Below are 21,120 nucleotides of genomic sequence, written 5' to 3' on the forward strand. Positions count from 1 at the left end.
TTAAAAACTGCATTGTGAAATATCAATATTATTCTATTTAAATAGCATGAGGAAATATGTATATTACACTTGAAAATGGAGACAAAGCAGTTTGTAAGATATTGTGCTTATTATGACCCCATTATTTTAAATGACATATGTGTATTAATTCACAGAAAAATGCCTGGAGGATATGTATGAAAACATGAACACTGGTTACCTTTGGGTGGTGAAATTATGGTGGTTCAGATTATTTAATTTTGCTTATTTGCATTTCCTAAACTTTTTACAATGAATATATATATTACTTTTGTGAGAAGAAAAAATAATTTGAAGAAACATTCAGAATTAAAATGCATATTAATAGGAGAAAGAAACAGAACTGGTGGTTTGAAAAAGCAAGTCAATAATAAGATGGGAGGGAATTTGACAAGTTCTTATGGAGTGCAAAGAAAATAGAGATGAAAATAATAAAGGGGAAGCTTTTGAAAACAGAGAGTGGCGATTCAGTAAATGGATAATTGTTTCCTGAAAAGATCAGAATAAAGCCATCCAAGCAAGAATCTAGTATATTTTCTCATCTCTTAGTATATTTACTAGATAGCTTTTCTGAGCTATAAACAAACAAAAAATATCCTAGGCATCATAATGTTACAGAGAAGTTAAAAACAAGATTCCCTGGTGCCTCAGACGATAAAGAGTCTGCCTGCAATGCGGGAACCCAAGTTCCATCCCTGGGTCAGGAAGATCCCCTGGAGAAGGAATAGCAACCCACTCCAGTATTCCTGCCTGGGAAATGCCATGGACAGAGGAGCCTGGCAGGCTACAGTCCATGGGATCCCAAAGAATCAAACACAACTGAGCCACTTCACTTTTATTTTAAAAACAAAGGAAGGAGGGAAGGAAGGAAGGGGAAGGGAGAGGGGGTAAGGGGAGATAAATGAACTAACAAAGACCTTACTCATAGACATTATCTGGCAAGACTTTTAAATTATAAATAAAAAGAAAAAATCCTACAAGCGTCCTAGCTGAAACAAAAACGCCACAAAAGAGGCTGTCCAGGAAGAAACAAAAGTCTGTGCGGCTTCCATGTCAAATTTCAAAAGGTAACGGAACAAGATTTTCAGCGTTCGAAAGGAAAAGTGCTCTTACCCTATGTCTCACACCTTGCCAAGCTGCCCTTGCTTTGAGATGAAGATAACACAAGGACGTGTTTCCGTGTGTGAACCACCTGCTTCACAGAGCTTCAGAAAGCACCAGGGGTGAGGGTCCAGGTGACCAAGAAGGGACCTGACCTCCCGAGGTACAGCTGCAACGGCTATGTCAAGGTCACCCTCAGGCCCTCGGCTGCACTTTGCAGCTCCCTCAGCTACTCCTGCGTTTTCACTTTGACAATCTTCTTTCCCAGGATGAAGGGACTGGACTCCAAGGTATCTCTCTGTGCCCCATTCTGGCTGAGGTCATAGAGCACACTGCCTCCTTTGTGCTGAGGCACACTTCTGCCTGGGCTTTGGCTCTCTAGGTTCTGGACTCCTGCCCCATTTCTTCTCCAATCCAAGCAGCAGCTCCACTTAACCTCCGGAAACCCTATTCAGCATCAGGCTGGCTGTTCTTACAGCCAGGAAGCCCCCTCTTTCCAAAAAAACTTGGCCATTCCTTGCTTTGCTGATTCAGCACCGTGTCCCATGCCAAGAGCTGGGGAGGTGCCCTCAAGGAACTTTCAGGCTGGTTACGGGGAGACATGCGGCAGACACTCAAGGATTCTTACTCAACACCCTTTCCAATCACCTTCTTAGCCTACTTCTGCCATAACGGCTGGAAAACCTACTTGAAGTCCCAATTTCCAGTATAACTAGGGTGGCCCCACAACACAGGCAGAGGTTCCAAAGAGGGTTATGCTTCTCTCAAACCAAGGCAAGGCATGCCACAAAAAAAGTCCTTCCCCTCTGGTCTTCTCTTTTTTTCCTGCCTGGAACACAGATAAGATGCCTAGAGGTTCAACGGCCAAAATGTGATCGTGAGCCGAGTTGGAGAATGAAAGCCGCTGTGCTGAAGACAGTGACTCAGTGAGACAGCAGGTCTCAGGAAGCCGCTGCAGCAGCCCTGAGCTGGCCACATCTGGATTCATGTGAGATGAGAGAAATATGCCTTTGATTGCTCCTCAATTTCTGATCTTTGCAGTCAAGCACGTTCCTAACTGCCACAGCATAGTATACAAAATTAAGGAGTAGCAAAACCTCAACTATCAGACAGTCTCATTCTCAGTAGTCAGATTATTATAAATCCAAGGGTGTTATGTTTTTAAGCAGTAAGAGCTTTTCAAAATATTTTTCAAAATATGTTACACATCCATTTTTTCCAATCATTCTGGGATGAGCTGAAAGATGTGGATAGCCTCATGACTAAGACACATGCCAAGGCTGGTAGCCCTTTTCTAAATGACCTCAGACTTCCATGATCATTCAATATTCTTTTGACTTTTTCTGTCTTCTCTGACTTTCCATTACAGTTCTCAATAACCCCACCAATTTCAGTGTCTCTTTCTACCTCTAATTTTCTGCTATATAGGTTTAAAATTATTGGTAGCAAGTTTGCTAGAAGGGATTATAAGCAAGCATGAGACTGAGTGAGAATCTGAGGGGCCTTGCCTTCAAAATCAGGGCAGAGCAAGGTAGTACCTGGGGCATAAGCTCTTCTTGTGAACTTTGAGCCAGATATATCTCAGCTTCTCAGAAGCCTTTTTGCTTTCTTCTTGACTCTTAACTTTGTCCTGGATAGGTGAAATTTTGAGGATCTGAGATCCAGAAGTTTGAGGTACAAAGCAACGACCCAAGATAAGTCACAAGTAGCTTATGATTAAGGTGAAATGAATGCTACAGGCCAGCAGGGTTATAGACACTCATGGGAGGGAGAGGTTCTGGTGGCCAGAGTCAGGGAAGGCTTAGTGACAGAGGCCTGCAGGAGGGAAGACCCTGGATGGGTGCAGATGAGAGAAGCTGTCCTTCTGGGAAGGCGATAGATAGCACAGGCAAGGCCTGGGAGGCTGTGGGAAGAGCAGCATGGCTGACTAGGGACTTAGGTAGAAGGGTGGAGGCTGATGGACCTAAAGAGGGAGTCTAGGTCTGAAGTACAGCCTCTGAGGAGCCAGAACTCCCCCTTCCCAGGCCAAGGGACCACAGACAGGCAGCTGAACCCACCTTGGACAGGAACCAGCCCGCAGACGCCCCCCTGTTGTTGTGGCCAACATTGATCTTCATGAGCTGCCCCAGGTCAGGGGCATCCAACATGAACTTGTCTTCAGCCCCCTTTTCAAAGTTGTCCTTTTCATTCTCCAGCCTACGCTCACCTGTACACACAGACACACAAGGCAGTTATTTGTACAAAGGAGACCAGATGAGGAGAGAGAACTGGCTCCAAACTTTAATGGGTCGCCCACTGCAGAACGGTCTCAAAAGTCACCAGGTGGGAGGCTGTGGGTGGGGACAGGCGGTATGTGGACACTCTCTGTACTTCCACTCAATCTGGCTGTGAACCTAAAACTACTCTAAAGAATAGAGTTTATTAATTTATTCAAAAGGGTAGCTTCACCCCAAGATCTATAGGCTCCTTAAACCCCTCCAGCTGCCAGTCAAGGCCGAGGCTCACCTTGTGTGGCCTGTGCCCAGGACCCATAACTGGTCCCTGAGTTCGGCCTTAGCCCAGGGTCCCCACCCTAGCAAACCCACCTGCACCCCAGTCCCCGGACCTGAGGCCCTGCCTTGCTTTTCCTGAACAAGGAGCACAACCATGGTCATTGGTCTACAGGCTGTGGCTGAGACCCTGACATCAGCCAGCAGGCTGCCTTAGGCTTGCCTCCTCTGGAAAACGGCTATGATAACTATCACCAGAGTCTGCCGCATGTTTAACTTTTTTTTCCCCCTCACTTGCTCCCTTGTCACAATCTAAGAGGGAAATATTATTAACTTTGTCTTGCAGATGATGAAACTGGGACTTGGAGAAGTGAAACAACTTGCCAAAGTCACACAGGTATTAAGCACATAGTTAGGACTTGAGCCAGCCTGTTCCTTCTCATTTTCAGTTTTCCACGATTGCCTTCCCAAGTCTACCAGTCATGTTAACCCTTACAAGCCCATCTGAGCACCAGATTTTTGCTTATCCTTCCTGTTTTCTTTCTTTTCTAAAAGTCGATTCCTTAAATTTTTCTAAATTTTAGATTGCCACAACTCACACATATAGAAAATATTAGACATCCCTGTACCCCCCATTCAGATATAATAGGTATACCAGATATTAACATTTTGTGTAATTAACTTAGGCCTTTCTCTTTTTTAAAGGAAATTAAACATAACAGGTAGGTCTAAAGCCTCATAGTCCATCCCTTCACCTGCCACACCCTGCCATAAGCAAACAGTATCATCAACTGGCATCCATTATTTTCATGAATTTTTGTTTGTGCATGTATGTATCCATAAAGAACATATACTATTTTTGCATGTTTTAGAATTTTACAGAAATAACATCATAGTGAGCGTCTGTCTTAAGTTCCTTGTCTGTACTGTGGGAATGATAAGGACTCCACCTCATAGGAGCTGTTTCAAGGATTAACTGAATGAATGTGTGCAAAGCCCTTAGGGTAGTGCCCGGAGTGTGGTAGGTAGGTGCCGTGTCAGGGGCTGGGATTCTTACTGTTGCTCGTGTTACCATCATCTTATCATCACACACTCTTGTGAAGTTAATATCACTCCTTCGAGATTATTCTGTTGATGCTAGTAACCGAATTCACCCAACTTCTGTATAACAGTCATTGAATGAAGAAAACACGATTGTATGTGCATTCTTTCACATTTGGGTTGTTTCTATTTGATTGCTATTGTAAATACCACTGAAATGGACTCTCCAGTACTAACCTTCTGCCCTACATTTGTAAAAACTGATCTGACTGGACAACTACAGAGTTTCTGGATATTGAGATGTGCTCATCTTCAGTGTATTAGCAATTGCAAAACCACCTTCAGAGATGGTTGTGCTACATCAATTATCACCAGCAGCCTTTGAGGGTTCGCATTCCCCATAATCATTGTAAACACATATATTTAAACTTCTGTTTCATGTGTGTACAATGGTGTCTTATTATGGTTTTAATTTGCATTCCTTTGACTATTTGAAAAGACTGAAAGATGTTCATATATATATACATATATTTTGAGATTGCTTCATATGTATATTGGCCATTCAGGCTTTGCTTGTCCATAATTTTTCTGTTCATATACTTTATTATATTTTTCCTTTGTCTATGGTCTTTCCTTTTCTTTGTCTTTGTCTTTCCTTTTTTCATACAGACTTTTTCTTGTTTTAATGGACTTTATCAATATTTCCTTTTGTTGTTTGTGCTGTTAGTGAATTGTTCAAGAAACTCTATCCTAAACTGAGATTTTTAAAAGACACACTCTTAAAGTTTCTACTAAAAAGTCATAGTTTTCTTTTTCACATTTAAATCTCTAGCCCATCTGGAACTTATTTTTGTGTGTGGTGAAAGGTAAAAAGATTGACTTTTATCTTTTCTCACATGGTTAGACAACTGTTTTAACACCAGCAATTGAATATTTCATCCTTTCTGCTCAGATTTATAATGCCACTCTCTGTGTATTTCTAGACTCTTTATTCTATTGGTTTATTTGTTTCTCCTTCTATACATATCACTCTGTTGTAGTTTTGGGGGATTTGAATATTTTAGTATTTGGAGGGTAAATGGAGAAGGCAATGGCACCCCACTCCAGTATTCTTGCCTGGAAAATCCCATGGACAGAGGAGCCTGGTAGGCTGCAGTCCATGGGGTCGCTAAAAGTCGGACACGACAGCGACTTCACTTTCACTTTTCACTTTCATGCATTGGAGAAGGAAATGGCAACCCACTCCAGTGTTCTTGCCTGGAGAATCCCAGGGACAGGGGAGCCTGGTGGGCTGCCGTCTCTGGGGTCACACAGAGTCGGGCACGACTGAAGCGACTTAGCAGCAGCAGCAGCAGCAGCAGGAGGATAAATATCCTCATATTATTAATATTGTCAATATTATTTTTTCATTGTTCAAAATTTTCCTGGCAATACTTAGCCCTATGTGGACATGAATTTAATAGCAGCTTAAGCTGTGGAATATTGCCTTTTGGGAATTTGACTGAAACTGCATTGCATTTATAGAATAATGAGAAATTTGGACATCTTACTGAGTTTAAGTCTTTTCTCATCCATGAGGATAATATATTTTTCCATTTTTTAGGTATTCTTGCATGTTCTTAAGTAGAAATTTTTATTTTTTCCAGTTTTTCTTAGATACCAAAAGCTAGTATAAATCATATATTTTTAAATAATATATGTGCTTACTGTTTTAATATTTTTGTATTAATCGTATCCAGCACCTTTATTAAACTTTCTCATGGTTCTAATGATTTTTTTAATTCTCCTGGATTTTATAGATGATCATTCATTTTTTTGAAAATTAAATTTTGTTTCTAAATGGGGTAAAAGGTTGGAGTTTCTTCTAATTTTATTGATTTATGATCAAAGAATGTTGTCTCTATGTTATTGATTCATATGCATTTGTCATTATGCGATTGAAAAGAATGTATATTCTCTACCCACTGGATTTAGGAATCTACATACTTATATTAGACCAAGGTTATTAACCATTGTTAAAATCTGCAACCATACTAAATTTTTATCTATTTGACTTATCAATTACTGAGACTGTTGTATTAAAATCTTCCACTATGATTATGTACTTGTCAAGTTTCTCGAAGAATTTTATTACTTTTTGCTTCACATGTAGTAAAAATATGTTGCTAAATCTATACAAGTTCAGAATTATCCTATCTTCCAGGTTAATTGCTCTTTTTGTCATTCTGATACTTATTTCTAATCAAGTGTTTTGTCTGAAAGTTTAATTTGATGGATATTAATATAGCTACACCAGCTTCTTTCCTGTAGACAATATGTTCCTGGTATACTTAATTTCATTTTATATATTCTCAGAAATTTATGTATCATATATTTAAGCTGGATTTTATCTCTTTTAATTTAATATGAGAACATTTATTCTTAGGTGGATGAATTTAGTTTAGTTTATTTCTATTTATTGTATTATTTACACATTTATCTTACTTTTTGCTGTTAGCATGCTTTTTCTTTCTTCATTTCCTGATTTCTATTGGATTGATTGAGTCTTTATCCTCTTTCATTTCCTCTCCTGGTTTAGAACTTATGCATTTCTCTTTGGGGTGCTTACTTTTACAATTTTAATCTGCATACTTGATGTATCAAAGTCTAAAGTTAATTATTCCCTGGGGTCAGCAAATGGACTGCAACCAAGTTATGTTTGAATTCTTATTATCTCCTTTCTTTCTCAAATATCACTGTGTTTTAGCGTTTAGGGTCCATATTTTCTCATATCTTGATAATAGTTATTATTATTAATATTATCATTTTGTACAGTTAACGCTTCCTTAAATTTGTTACACAATTATCATTTTTTGGCTCACCTTTATTTCTTGGATCTCACACATTTCTTCTGGGTACAATTTTCTTTTTCTTAAAGTATATTCTTCAGGAGTTTAAGCATGAATCAATGAAAAACTCATGTTTAAGCATGTGTCTTTGGGTGGGAAGTCTTATTTCTCTTTGTTTGCTTGGAAATCCATTAATTTTGCCCTCATTCTGGAATAGTTGAGTATAGAATTCTAGGTTTGGCTACACCATACAGCTTGTGGGATTGTGGAATCTTAGTTCCCTGACCAGGGATTGGACCCAGGCCTTCAGCAGTAAGGCACGGAGTCCTAACTACTGGAACCCAGGGAATTCCCAGAGGATGGAAAATATTATCCCACGAACTTATATCCTCTATAAGCTGCTGGTAAGAATTTGCTATCAATCTAATTGTTTCTATAGAAGATAATCCACCAAATCTGGTTACTTTTAAGATCTTTCTCTTGGCCTTTGGTGTTACCACAATTTATCTAAATGAAGATCTGTTCTTGTTTATTCTGGTCAATGTCACTTGTTACTTTAATCTGAAGATTCATATCTTTGCTTAATTCTGAAAAAAAATGTGATCAGCCATCATCTCCTCAAATATTTCCTCTCGCCTATTCTGTATATTCTGTTTCCAAAACTCCTGTTCAACATATCGGGGCGTATTCCCTCTTCCACCTCATGACCTCTTTCTGGTATTTTTCAACCCTTTATTGTCTCTGCACATCTGCATATTTTGTTTATATTTTTCTACAGTTCACTAATTATCTATTCAACAATTCCTAATTGTGTTGTTTAATCCATCCACTAAGTGTCTGTATCTAGTAACTGTATTTTCAGTTCCTGTATTTCTGCTTCCTGTATTTGTCATAGGGGGCTTCCCGTGTGGCTCAATGTAAAGAATCTGCCTGCCAATGCAAGACATGCAGTCTACAGTCCATGGGATTGCAAGAGTCGGACAGGACTTAGCAACTAAACCACTGGCATGGAACAAATTTTCTGTACCTGAAGAAGAGGGTTCCCAAATCACATGTGCAGTGTAAAATGACACCTCAAGCCTGTATGTATATAAGCCTAAAGTATCAATTCCCCAGCAACTGTTTTTTTAATCTAGAGTTCTTACAAAGATAAGTTTACTGTACTGAGGAGCAATTTTTTTTTTCCTAGTCTCTTTTTTCACTGAAGATATTCCTGTGAACCTCTAGGGACCCTGGCTTTTTTGCATATTTTGCCTCATACAGAGCCAAAATATCATTTTCTGACCCCAAATGTGTAAGGAAATTCATCCTATAGATTGTTGAACATGAAGGTGTCCTTCTTCTAAGATTCAGAGCATCAGTTCATAGCTAATACGTCAGTTTTAAATTCTCTCATTTCTGACACCGGGAGATTTCTCTTTTTTTCTTATAATTCCAGCAATGCATTTTAAATTATTTAATAGATTATGTCCAAAATTCATGTCTCTGAAGCTTTTCTGACTCCTATGCTACTGCTAAGTCGCCTCAGTCGTGTCCGACTCTGTGCGACCCCATAGGCGGCAGCCCACCAGGCTCCCTCATCCCTGGGATTCTCCAGACAAGAACACTGGAGTGGGTTGCCATTTCCTTCTCCAATGCATGAAAGTGAAAAATTAAAGTGAAGTCACTCAGTCATGTACAACTCTCACTGATCCCATGGACTGCAGCCTACCAGGCTCCTCTGTCCATGGAACTTTCCAGGCAAGAGTATCCCTTTAAATGGGCAGAAGCAGGAGCAAACCACCTGTCTCAGTAGTTCTACTGGCTGAACCTCCTTCCAACACCTACAGTTGGGTCTGTGCCCTCAGTTCCTGGTCCACCTATGAGGCCAAGAGCAATTTATCCCCCTGCCCTATTCTTGTGTGCCCCAAACTGCTGCAGTGAGTCAGGCCATGGGCAGTCACATCCCCAAATATAATTCAAGATGGGCATGGAGCTTAGGGAGATAGAGCAAGTGAGAATGAATCCCCTGGAAATGTGGAGCTTGGGTCTGTTCTAGGATGCAGGATGATTTAAAATCAATTCAAAAGCCAAGCACAGCTTATTCTGAAAGCACATCATTCACATAAACTTGATGCAATGGGCACCGTGCTGCCCGAGGAAGGCCATGACAAAGCGCATCACAAGAAAAAGAGAGAGGCTCAAGAGAAGAGCCTAGAGGAGCCTGGAGTCGCCTTCCTCTGCCCGAAGGGTGGGAAACAGCCCACTTAAGAAGTTCTGGGAATGGCTTGAGAAGAGTTTAAATCTATTACCTGTGTCTCCATACTCTCCAAAGATATTGATGAAGACGTCAGCATCAGTCCCCGCACCAATGACATCACCAGTGTACACTTTGACTTCATACTTGTTACCTGAAAATGAAGACAGAGAAAGTGTCAGCTCATTCAGGTCCTGAGGAGAGAAGAACAGAGGCCTCAAAGTAGCTACCACACCATCCACCCTTCTTTCCAGCAGCACATGGATTGTCACCGCGACTGTCAGTAACTGAGCAAGACTCAAGTCTCCTGACTTGGTTTCCAGAGGTCATTGCTGAACATTGCTGATTTGTGCATGCAGAGCACAAATCAGAGGTAGAGGGGACTTCTGTTTTCATCTACTAACTTGTTGCCTTGGGATGCATGAATCAACCCAAATGCAACCAACCCACCAGCGTATCTCCCCTGGATACTGAAATGACTCCAGCTGGGCCCACGGCCTCTACACTACTTTTGCCAATCTGTTCTTTACACCACGTCACATTATAAAAATTCATTGGAGAAAACTGATTATGCAAATAAAAACCAAATTTATATATAAATTGTCAAGGCCATAACCAATTCAAAGACCAAAGGAACCAATAAGAGCCAGCAAATACACATTTTGACGTTACTTTATTTAAAGACCTATATCTGCTTCCTGTATCTTGCTCCATTTATTGAATAGAAATCCAGTCTCTGTAACCCCAAAACACCAGTTTTGGCCATGGTCTCAAGAGGGGGTGGTGCTCATTGTAAACTTGACAACACGTTAAGCCATGCCCAAATCTTCCCAACCAGATCTTGCCTTAGAGTGGGGAGCGAAAGCCAGGAGTTGCTCTGTGCTGCAAAAGGGAGATTCCTCTAGATTTTCTTTGTGACTCAACAAGTCTAAGGGCTGAGGCAACTTTTCCTTATCTTTCCCCTTGCTGCCATAGCTTTCTATTTTTTATGTTCCAGAATCTTTTTTTAGATGACTTATGCCCAATATATGGGTTTCCCAGTTGACACTAGTGTAAAGAACCCACCTGCCAATGCAGGAGACATAAGAGACATGGGTTCGACCCCTGGGTTGGGAAGATCCCCTGAAGGAGGGCACAGCAACACACTCCAGTATTCTTGCCTGGAAAATCCCATGGACAGAGGAGCCTGGTAGGCTACAGTCCATAGGGTTGCAAACAGTCAGACATTACTGAAGCAACTTAGCACATACACACGAACATGCCTCGTATATGAAGCCAATAAAAGGTATTTAATTGAGGCCCAAATCCTAGCCCCTCCGCCTGCCTCCTCCCTAGACCTTCCTCAGTGTCTCGGGCCCCAGAGGTCTTTCTCCCTGTGCTCCTTGGCTCTGCCACGTGGTCGGTGTCAACGATTTCCCAGTTTCACCATCTCCTCCTTGTTCTGTTTGCTGTTTCCTGCAGGTGAGACTTCTAAGCTCCTCAAGAACTTAAAAGAGGACTGGGAGCAGGACTTCCTTGTCTCATATGGTTTTCTCTCACAGCCCCCAGCACAGGGCTGAGCACATATGAGAGTCTCACTGAGCACGTCAGGGACACTGGAGAAAACAGCTGAGGCGAGGGACATGAGAGCAGCGAGGTCCTCTGCGCTCTGCAAGTCCACGATGCTTGACCAAGAGGGGCAGCCTCGCCGACTGTGGAGGGAAGCCAGCAGAACAGGGAGGCACCTCAGAGGGTGGGAAAGGCAACCAGCACCACAAAGATGAGGCTGGGGAAGCAGGAGCCCACCAAGGGCTTAGGGAGCTCACGTCCTAGTCCTGGGAAAGCCCGGGAAGCAGAGAACCAGGGCCTAAGTGAAGGAACAGGGGTGACAAGCCAAGGGTCAGGGACCAACAGGCCAGAGAACACTTCCAGGCCTTTCCAGGTGAGGCGGCCAGCGGCCGATGCCCAGGGGTCAGGAAGCCGGATGAACAGGATGCAGGGGGAAGTCAATTCTGAAACAAAGCTAGACTGTCCTAAACTTTGTGGAACTTTCTGCAGCAGGACAAGGCCCTGGGCCCCCATGTGTTGGCTGAATGGAGAGCCTATGGCCTTTGATCACACTGAGGAGGGGCCAAGAACTGCCTTTTATTTTATTATTTTTTTAATTTTTTTTAAATTTTATTTTATTTTTAAACTTTACCATATTGTATTGGTTTTGCCAAATATCGAAATGAATCCACCACAGGTATACATGTGTTCCCCATCCTGAACCCTCCTCCCTCCTCCCTCCCCATACCATCCCTCTGGGTCGTCCCAGTGCACCAGCCCCAAGCATCCAGTATCGTGCATCGAACCTGGACTGGCGACTCGTTTCATACATGATACTCTACATGTTTCAATGCCATTCTCCCAAATCTCCCCACCCTCTCCTCTCCCACAGAGTCCATAAGACTGATCTATACATCAGTGTCTCTTTTGCTGTCTCGTACACAGGGTTATTGTTACCATCTTTCTAAATTCCATATATATGCGTTAGTATACTGTATTGGTGTTTTTCTTTCTGGCTTACTTCACTCTGTATAATAGGCTCCAGTTTCATCCACCTCATTAGAACTGATTCAAATGTATTCTTTTTAATGGCTGAGTAATACTCCATTGTGTATATGTACCATAGCTTTCTTATCCATTCATCTGCTGATGGGCATCTAGGTTGCTTCCATGTCCTGGCTATTATAAACAGTGCTGCGATGAACATTGGGGTACACGTGTCCCTTTCCCTTCTGGTTTCCTCAGTGTGTATGCCCAGCGGTGGGATTGCTGGGTCATAAGGCAAGAACTGCCTTTTAAATCCATTCTTTAAAGGCCCCATAGACAGACAATGAAGTTTGTTTTATAACAGTTCTCTTTTCCCCACATTTCCTCTTCAGGCAGAACCCCACAGTATCTGATTAGCCATTTTCCAAGCAAAGTCCAGGGCCCAGCATCCGTCCTGAGCTGTGATAAAAGTATAAAAGCAGAGCTCCATCCCCTCACAGGTGGCAAATGGCCAGCGCGGTACAGCAAGGCTTCCTCTTAAGTGGTCGCGTGAGAGCCCCCCGGCTTCCTGCAATCAGAGTTTCAACAAGCACAGACTTTCCATTCTGGTCACAGGTGGGTGTTTCAGCCAGGGGGAAAGGGGAAGAGCCAATAAAAACCCCCGCCCCAGAGGCCAAGGGAGCAAGGCTGCCTGGAGAAAGACAATGAGAAGAAAGGTGGAAAGAAGGGGCCAGAATGACCCAGCTTCTTGGGCATATAATACTAAACGTTCACACAGGCCTTGCAATTCACAAGGCACTTGGCTGTCCTTGTGATCCATGCAAGGGCCACATGAGGTGGGCAGGTAGTGAGAACATTCGCCCTGACAGATGAGGAAACTGAGGCTCAGAGAGCAAGGACACACAGCTGCTAAATGTTGTCAGCAAGGCTCAAACCAGGTCTCTTGTCTCCAAATCCAGGGCTGCTTCCAGAATACTTCATGGGCTCTCATGCTCTTGACTAGGGGCTGGCAACATTTTTCTGTGAGTGCCTGATAGTAAATATTCTCGGCCTTGCAAGCCTCTTGATCTCTGTTGCAATTACTGAGATCTGCTGCTGTAGCACCAAGCAGCGGCCCACAGTCCTACGTAAATGCTACATAAGCAAATGGGCCCAGCTGCGTTCCAAGGAAACGTTATTTATGGACACGGACACTTGAACTTTGCAGAACTTTCCTGTGTCATGAAACACTCTTCTTGTTTTGATTTCCTCTCAATCCTCCAAATATGTAAATGCCTTTCTAGGCTCACAGTCCACACAAAGACAGGCGACGGGCCAGGTGTGGCCATCCCCTGCTCTATGTCGTCTTGTGCACCATCCTCTGTGTTTCTGGACAGAGGACTGCAGACCACTCTGCTCTCGGGGGCCTGGACGGGAGCAGTGCTACGTGGTGCAGGGGAGTCAGTTACTTACAGGATGGTCATAGCGCATCCTCACCGCTAGCTTCCCTGGTGGCTCAGATGGTAAAAGCGTCTGCTTGCAATGTGGGAGACCCGGGTTCGATCTCTGGGTGGGGAACATCCCCTGGAGAAGGAAATGGCAGCCCACTCCAGTACTCTTGCCTAGAAAATTCCATGGATGTTGGAGCCTGGCGGGCTACAGTCCATGGGGTCGAAAAGAGTCAGACACAACTGAGCGACTTGACTTTCACTTTCACCGCTAGCTAAACAGCTTAGGGCTTTGAAGGCTGGGGAATGACTGTCCTTTCTCTGTTGGGGTGGGGAGTGAAAAGGACCATGAACGGCGCTCCGTTTTCCCCGCCCCTTACAGTGCTGTGTGACTGGGCTGAAGCTGCCATTCCTTTGAGTCCCATTGAGAAGAAGGGCTAGTCTAATCTGGGATTCCCGAAGGTGGGGATGGTGGCAGGTCCAGTTCTGCAAACTTCGGCCGTGTGCCTTTCAGCTCACTGCCTGGTTGTGAACGAGCAAGGAGCAGAGACGGGAAGAAAGGGGAAGGTCGAGTTGGAGGAGGAGCTGGCAAGCCGAGTTCATCGCTCTTCCTGAGCAAACATGGGAGAAATGGGGACTAAAGAGGGCCCGCCCCAGCCCTGGAGTTGGCCTGCAGTTTACCTGTTTGGCATATTATCTGTTGTAAAATTCTCCCTAGAACTACTGCTCTCTGACCTTTCAGCAGGGTTACCATTAGCCCACACAGTGCCTGTGTGCAAATGAGATAAAGGGAGCCCTTCCTCAAGACACTTGACTGCCATCTGTTGGACAACTGTCATAATAAATGCATAAATCTACAGTCCCTGTGCTGTGAAAGGGATCTCCTTACACAGTCGCACTGGAGCCATGTACAGCCTGCACACCCAAAACCAGGTAGTAGCCTCTTTCCACCAAAGGTCAGCGTGAGCTCAAAGAGAACAGACTAATTGAAACATTGACCTGAACAATACACCATAGCTACAGATCAAGGTGCCGATCCCATGGTGCCTTCCAAAGCCCAACCGCATTGAGCTGGGGTCTTGCACAGAGAATTTTATTTGTAGTTTAAAAGACAGATGGCTGCCTCAAGGTCACATCGTAGGGTCATCTGTGATCTTCCTGCCCTGCCCTGCATGCCCAGGGGATACACAAATCCAGCCTGGCCCTTGCCCTTTTTTCCCCTCTGCACCCCATCCTGGCAGAGGCACAAAGCTGCTCCTTCCAAACAGGAAATATGTGCCCTGCAGACCAGCCGGAAGCTGCCTGCGTGGGCTTCCAGAAAAGACAGGCACTGGCAGGCCCCAGCTGCCTCCTGCACCGCCGGGTGTGCCAGCCACCCCCGCAGCCTCCCCGGCGTGCCGTCTGGAACAGTCAGCACACAGCAGTGACGGGACACATCTCCCGAGAGCAATCCTGGGCGGCAGGAGGAGGAAGCACAGCCCTGAGGGGGCCGGAAGCCCCACATCCTGGTGCTGGGTGCACAGCTGAGCGGGTGAAGCTGCTCGTCATGTGCCCGACAGCAGAAGCCTAGCAAAAGACCCCATACCGAAGCCTCTGTCCTGCTTGCCAAGGAAGAGGCCATCCCTCACCCACATGGTTTGAGCCTTGGAGAAGCTCACGTGGTCCAGGCTTTCTCAGGAAGCAGAGAATCATGAATGAGCTGAGGATGAGCTGAGAGAATGGAGTTTTCACCCATCCCCAGATCCTGTCTAATTAGAACGTGGCTTTATTTGTTCTCACAGGTGAGACTGGGGAGGAGAGTTGGAAGAGGGATGATTGGACTTGATGTTACCGCACCCCCAACCACATCTGCCAGCCTCACCCCCTGACACCCAGCACTTCCGCTCACCCAGAGACAGGATGCCAAGACACAGAAGTGAGATTTCACAGGGGCTGTGTGGGAGCTGAAGATGGCAGGGGTTGGGGGAAGCTGCCTTGAGGGTGGGAGCCGAGGAAGAAGTTCTCCCCTCTCCAGTTCAGTTCAGTTCAGTTCAGTCACTCAGTCGTGTCCAACTCTTTGCGACCCCATGAATCACAGCACGCCAGGCCTCCCTGTCCATCACCAACTCCCGGAGTTCACCCAGACTCACGTCCATAGAGTCGGGGATGCCATCCAGCCATCTCATCCTCTGTCATCCCCTTCTCCTCCTGCCCCCAATCCCTCCCAGCATCAGAGTCTTTTCCAATGAGTCAACTCTTTGCATGAGGTGGCCAAAGTACTGGAGTTTCAGCTTTAGCATCATTCCTTCCAAAGAAATCCCAGGGCTGATCTCCTTCAGAATGGACTGGTTGGATCTCCTTGCAGTCCAAGGGACTCTCAAGAGTCTTCTCCAGGGAACACCCCTAACTACTCAAGCCCGCATGGGTGTGGGGAGGATGTGGTCCACAGAACCCGAGGATGGGCAGCAAGGCTCCGCGCTGGGTCACGGCCACTGACCAGTGGATGGCCTCCCAAGCCCATGGACCCGAGTTCTCCTTCCCCATTCCTGACCCGACAGTTTCCTCTTTCTTCCCTTGGGTCCAGAGGCCCAAATTTCTCACCCAGATTCACCCTCTTCTTTAATCAGGACTGGAGTATCTCTGCTTTCTACAGAGGGCCCTGACCCTCTCTGCCCTCGCAGACACACCCACTAATCAAGAAATAAGAGTCTCCAGGGCTTGCTGAGAACCTAGCATGGGCCAGCACACCTATTACCGCGGGTAATCCTCACAATGGCTATTGTCACCATTCACTGATGAGGTGATCAGTGGAAGCAGGAGGCTGAGATACTTAATCAAGCTTTCACAGTCGGACAGGACTAAAGCCCAGATGTGGACTCAAGGGACCTGGACAAGAAGGCGCTCTCTTAGCTGTCATTCCACCCACCCTGCCCAGCCTAGCTTAAGCCCCAGACTCTCTGCCAAGGGCCACCATCTCCGAGCCCTCAGTCCTGCACTCCAGAACTTCTGGGGTCTGTATCACTTTGTCGGCACTTCCCACGTGCTGGAACACAGGCCATGGGCTGAACCCAGCCGAGCCTGGTTACACACCGACACTGAAATATCACTCAATCATTAACAATCACTCCTGGGTGGTAATCAAGAAAAAGTGCTCTGCTCTTTTCATCCTCCCCAAGTAAATATACAACCTGTATATTTCCTAAGAAACTGTGATGTCAGCCTAAATGCTATGAGGTGTTTTTAACAGTATGGTGTAGAGAAGGGTTTACTGCTCTGAATGCTCACCTGCCTCATTGCCAAACCCCACTAAGCTACTTCCACAGACTCAGCCCCCCTCTCCGGCTGTCTGCAGAAGGTCCTTCCCTTCTACCCAAGTACTCAGCAACTGTTGTTCCATTTCTTCTCTTTCCAACTCAGATTCCACTCCACTGCCAGAGTTTATCCCCCACAGAGCTGGGAAGCCAACACGTCTCAGGTGCTGCTGGAGGTGAGGAATGTGTGTTAAAAACATCTTTCTGCAACCCCCTGGGCCAACAGTTCCATCCCTGTGCATAGCAACTAGTTAATGCTAGGAAATCCTGTGTTCATAGACCACCTAAAAGGATGTCTATCACAGAACTGTTAGAATAATGAGAAGCTGAGAACAACCTAAAAACATCCAAAACGAGGGATCGTTGGGAGTGAATTATAGTATTCACCCATTCATGGAATACCATGCAGCCGTTAAAAATAATGATTTAGAATATTAGCCAATGCTATTAACTGAAAAAAACAAAGGGTTATAAATTTGACCAAAATAAAATACCATTTTCATCAATATATAGTCTTTAATATATTCATGCACAAGAAAAGAATAGAAATGGAATTCACTAAAATGTTAACAGAGGTGTCTCTAAGGCTGTCTTACACAGTGATTAAGTTCAAGGCCATCTGGGTTCACTTTTGGCTCCATTACTTATAAGCAAATTGCTTAACCTCTTTGTGCCTCTCTTTCCAGCATCCTCAAAATGGGAATATATTTCCAAAACATACAAACAGCTTATATAGCTCACTATATATACATACACACACACACACACACACACACAAAACCACACATACATATATGTAATGATATAGTTGCTAAGTTGTGTCCAACTCTTGAGACTCCATGGACTGTAGCCAGCCGGGCTCCTCTGTCCATGCACTTATCCAGACAAGAACTCTAGAGTGGGTTGCCATTTCCTATTCCAGGTGATCTTCCCAACCCAGGAATTGAACCTGGATCTCCTGCACTACAGGCAGATTCTTTACCAATTAAGCTACGATGGAAGGCCATATAAATATATAGACAAAGAATTCAATCAAAAAATGGGCAGAAGACCTAAACAGACATTTCTCCAAAGAAGACATGTAGGCACATGAAGTCAATAGGCACATGAAGGATGCTCAACATTGCTAATTATTGAAGAAATGCAAATCAGAGCGACAATGAGGTATCACCTCATTCCAGTCAAAATGGTCATCATCAAAATGTCCACGTGTGCATGCTAAGTCACTTCAGTCATGTCTGACTCCTTGCAATCCTATGGACTTGGAGCCCACCAGGCTCCTCTGTCCATGGGATCCTCCAGGGAAGAATACTGAAGTAGGCTGCCATGTCCTCCTCCAGGGGATCTTCCCAACCCAGGGATCGAACCCACATCTCCTTCAGCTCCTGCATTGCAGGTGGATTCTTTACCACTAGTGCCACCTGGGAAGCCCCATCATCAAAAAAGTCTACAAATCACAAATGCTGGAGAGTGTGCATAGAGAAGGGAACCCTCTTGCCCTATTGATGGGAAGGTAAATTGGAATAGCCACTATGAAAAACTATGGAATTTCCTTTAAAAAGCCAAAAATAGTGTTACCATATGATCCAGCAATCTCACTCCTGGGCATATATCCAGAAAATATGAAAACTCTGATTTGAAAAGATACATGCCCCCCAATGTTCATAGCAGCACTATTTGCAGTAGCGAAGACGTAGAAGCAACCTAAATATCCATCAACAGATGAATGGATAATAAAGATGTGGCGTATATCTAAAATGAAATATTACTCAGCCAGATAAAAAGGATGAAATACTGTCATTTGCAGCAGCATGGATTAACCTAGAGATTATCATGTTAAGTGAAGACAGAGAAAGACAAATATCATATATCACTTGTATGCAGAATCTGAAAAAATGATACAAATAAACTTAATTAAAAAACAGAAATGGACTTATAGATACCGGAAACAAACAAATGGTTACCAAAGGGGAAAGGGGAGACGAGGTAAATTTGGAATTTGGGATTAACAGATGAACACACTACTATATATATAAAATAGATGAAAAACAAAGATCTACTATATAGCACAGGAAACTATATTCAATGTTTTGTAATAACCTATAATGGAAAAGGATCCAAAAAGCACTTGGATCTCTCGGCAGGGACCCAGCAGGAAACCATGGTGGCTGAAATGGACACCCAGACCAGGGTCACGGCCCAGGCAATGACTGGATCATAAGTTCACAAGTTCACAAATACAGGATACGGCTCCAAAAAATATAGTTTCCAAATTACAAAGGTTATCACAAACACCTATTTGAGAATCAAAATAACCAAGAATGGGGCAAATATACAATTCTATGCATTCCCCCAAAGGTTCAGGCTGCTTGGTTGAAAGAGAGTGTGGCTGGCAGTGGTCCCCGGGAAACTGAGGCCACAGTGAAGCTGTGAATTTGAGGGTCTACCTCCAGCTTTGTGAATGAGACACTGTGCCGTTAGGACCCATCAGCTCCCAAAGTGCCCTCATTCTGTTTGAAAGCCTGGTGAATCCCTTCTCACTTATGAAGTCGCAGCTTGAGCACCATCACCTCCTCTATGAACCCTCCTGGTTCCCCCTTCCTCGATGCTTCCTTGGGCCTGGGGCATCCCCCTCCCTAGACCATTCTATCTCTTTGTACTGTGGTTATTTACTGGTCTGACTCTCCTCCCTCTAGACTCTAAGCTCCTAGAGAAAAGCCCTTACATATTTACCCTGAGTCCAGGATCTGGTGCAGAGAAGATTCCCAATGAACTTCCACTGCCCACTGAATCACTGAATGACACTGGAGGAGATGAGCTGGCATCCTGCCCCCGGGGATCTGGCTCTGCCTGCAGTTCCACTGTGACCATGAGCAGGTGGCTCAGCTTCCCTGGGCTTCCGCTCTCCTCTCTATAATACGGAGGAGGGTAGATAAGGTCCTTTTGGCCCCCAAATTATCTGAGACTCTTCACTGGGGCCTCATTCAAAGCACTTTTCTTCTTCCCACTCTTTCCGGAGATGATTTCCTGCGATGCTAGGAGGCAGCAGATGGGGTGGGTGGGGAGCTGCTGTGAAGTCCAGAGGAAGAGAGGGCTGCAGGGATGGCCCTGCCCTCCCCACCCGGAAGCCCTCAAGGCTGTGAGTCCCGAGGCCCAGGATCACCTCCATAGGGTTTCAAGGAACCATGACTCCTATGCTGCAGCCCCAGCAACTAGAGCTAGGGGACCCTGAGTAACACTTGAGCTGGGTTAAGGGGGAAGGTCAGGCAGAGGGAAGAGGGTTGGGAAGAGCAGTGCTCCCTGCAGGTTTCGGCTCTGGTTGAGGTCATGAGCTGATACACAGCAGTCCAGATGAGCCTGTCGGATTCTAGAGGGGATTCAGGCACTTCATGGTTCCAAAGTCCTTTCTGAGCTTGAGAGGCCAGAATCCTGAGTCTGTACATCTGAGAGTCAGAACAAGCTTAGACGTGGAGGAAGATGCAGGGGGAGAACCGGCTTTGTAACAATAGCAACAACCAGGTTTGCCTGGTTGACTGAGCATTTATTCTATGTTCTGCACTGCACTGGAGAAGGAAATGGCAACCCAGTCTGGTATTCTTGCCTGGAGAACGCCATGGACCAGAGGAGCCTGGCTAGTTACAGTCCATGGGGTCGCAAAGAGCTGGACACTCACTCACTCACTGCTCTAAGTCCTTTAATGTTCATTCCCCCAGTTAACTAGCTCCACCATTTCCTGAAGTGGGAATCACATTATCCCCACTTTACAGAAGAGGAAATAGAGGTACAGAGCTTAAGGCATCTGTTCATGCTTAGAGAGGCAGAGCCAGGTTTGACCACAGAGAGTGGAAGTCCAGAGATAGAGCCTGTGATGCGGAGACTGGCATGGGCGGAACAGAAGGCCAGGGGAGGGGCATGAAACGGGGAAGAAGTATCCGCTGCAGAAGGGAGGGGACAAAAGTCAATCTCCTCCTGCTGCCGTAGAGGAAGGCTAGCCCTGGGCCATCCGTCTCTGTTGGGTTGTGAAGGGAAACCCTCCTCTAGTTCTGAAAAGGCGCTTCCCAGGTGGCTCATTGGTAACTAATCCATCTGCCAAGCAGGAGATGTAGGTTCAGTCCCTGAGTCTGGAAGATCCCATGGAGGAGGAAACGGCGGCTACAGTCCATGGGGGTCTCAACC

General features: G+C 45.0%; 1 protein-coding gene across 2 annotated transcripts in view; it reads right to left on the reverse strand.

Annotated features, from left to right (window-relative positions):
- The window catches only part of LOXHD1 (lipoxygenase homology PLAT domains 1), a 205,295-nt gene that overhangs the window by 155,289 nt on the left and 28,886 nt on the right, over positions 1-21,120 (reverse strand). For both annotated transcript variants that reach the window (XM_070361798.1, XM_070361797.1), the window contains exons 5-6: positions 9,769-9,867; positions 3,177-3,325 (exon numbers count right to left, since the gene is read on the reverse strand). In XM_070361798.1, coding sequence (XP_070217899.1) covers positions 3,177-3,325; positions 9,769-9,867 — 248 coding nt within the window. The remainder of the gene's footprint in view (positions 1-3,176; positions 3,326-9,768; positions 9,868-21,120) is intronic.

Source organism: Bos mutus, chromosome 24 (assembly GCF_027580195.1).
Source record: "Bos mutus isolate GX-2022 chromosome 24, NWIPB_WYAK_1.1, whole genome shotgun sequence".
In the NCBI taxonomy this organism is placed as follows: domain Eukaryota; kingdom Metazoa; phylum Chordata; class Mammalia; order Artiodactyla; family Bovidae; genus Bos; species Bos mutus.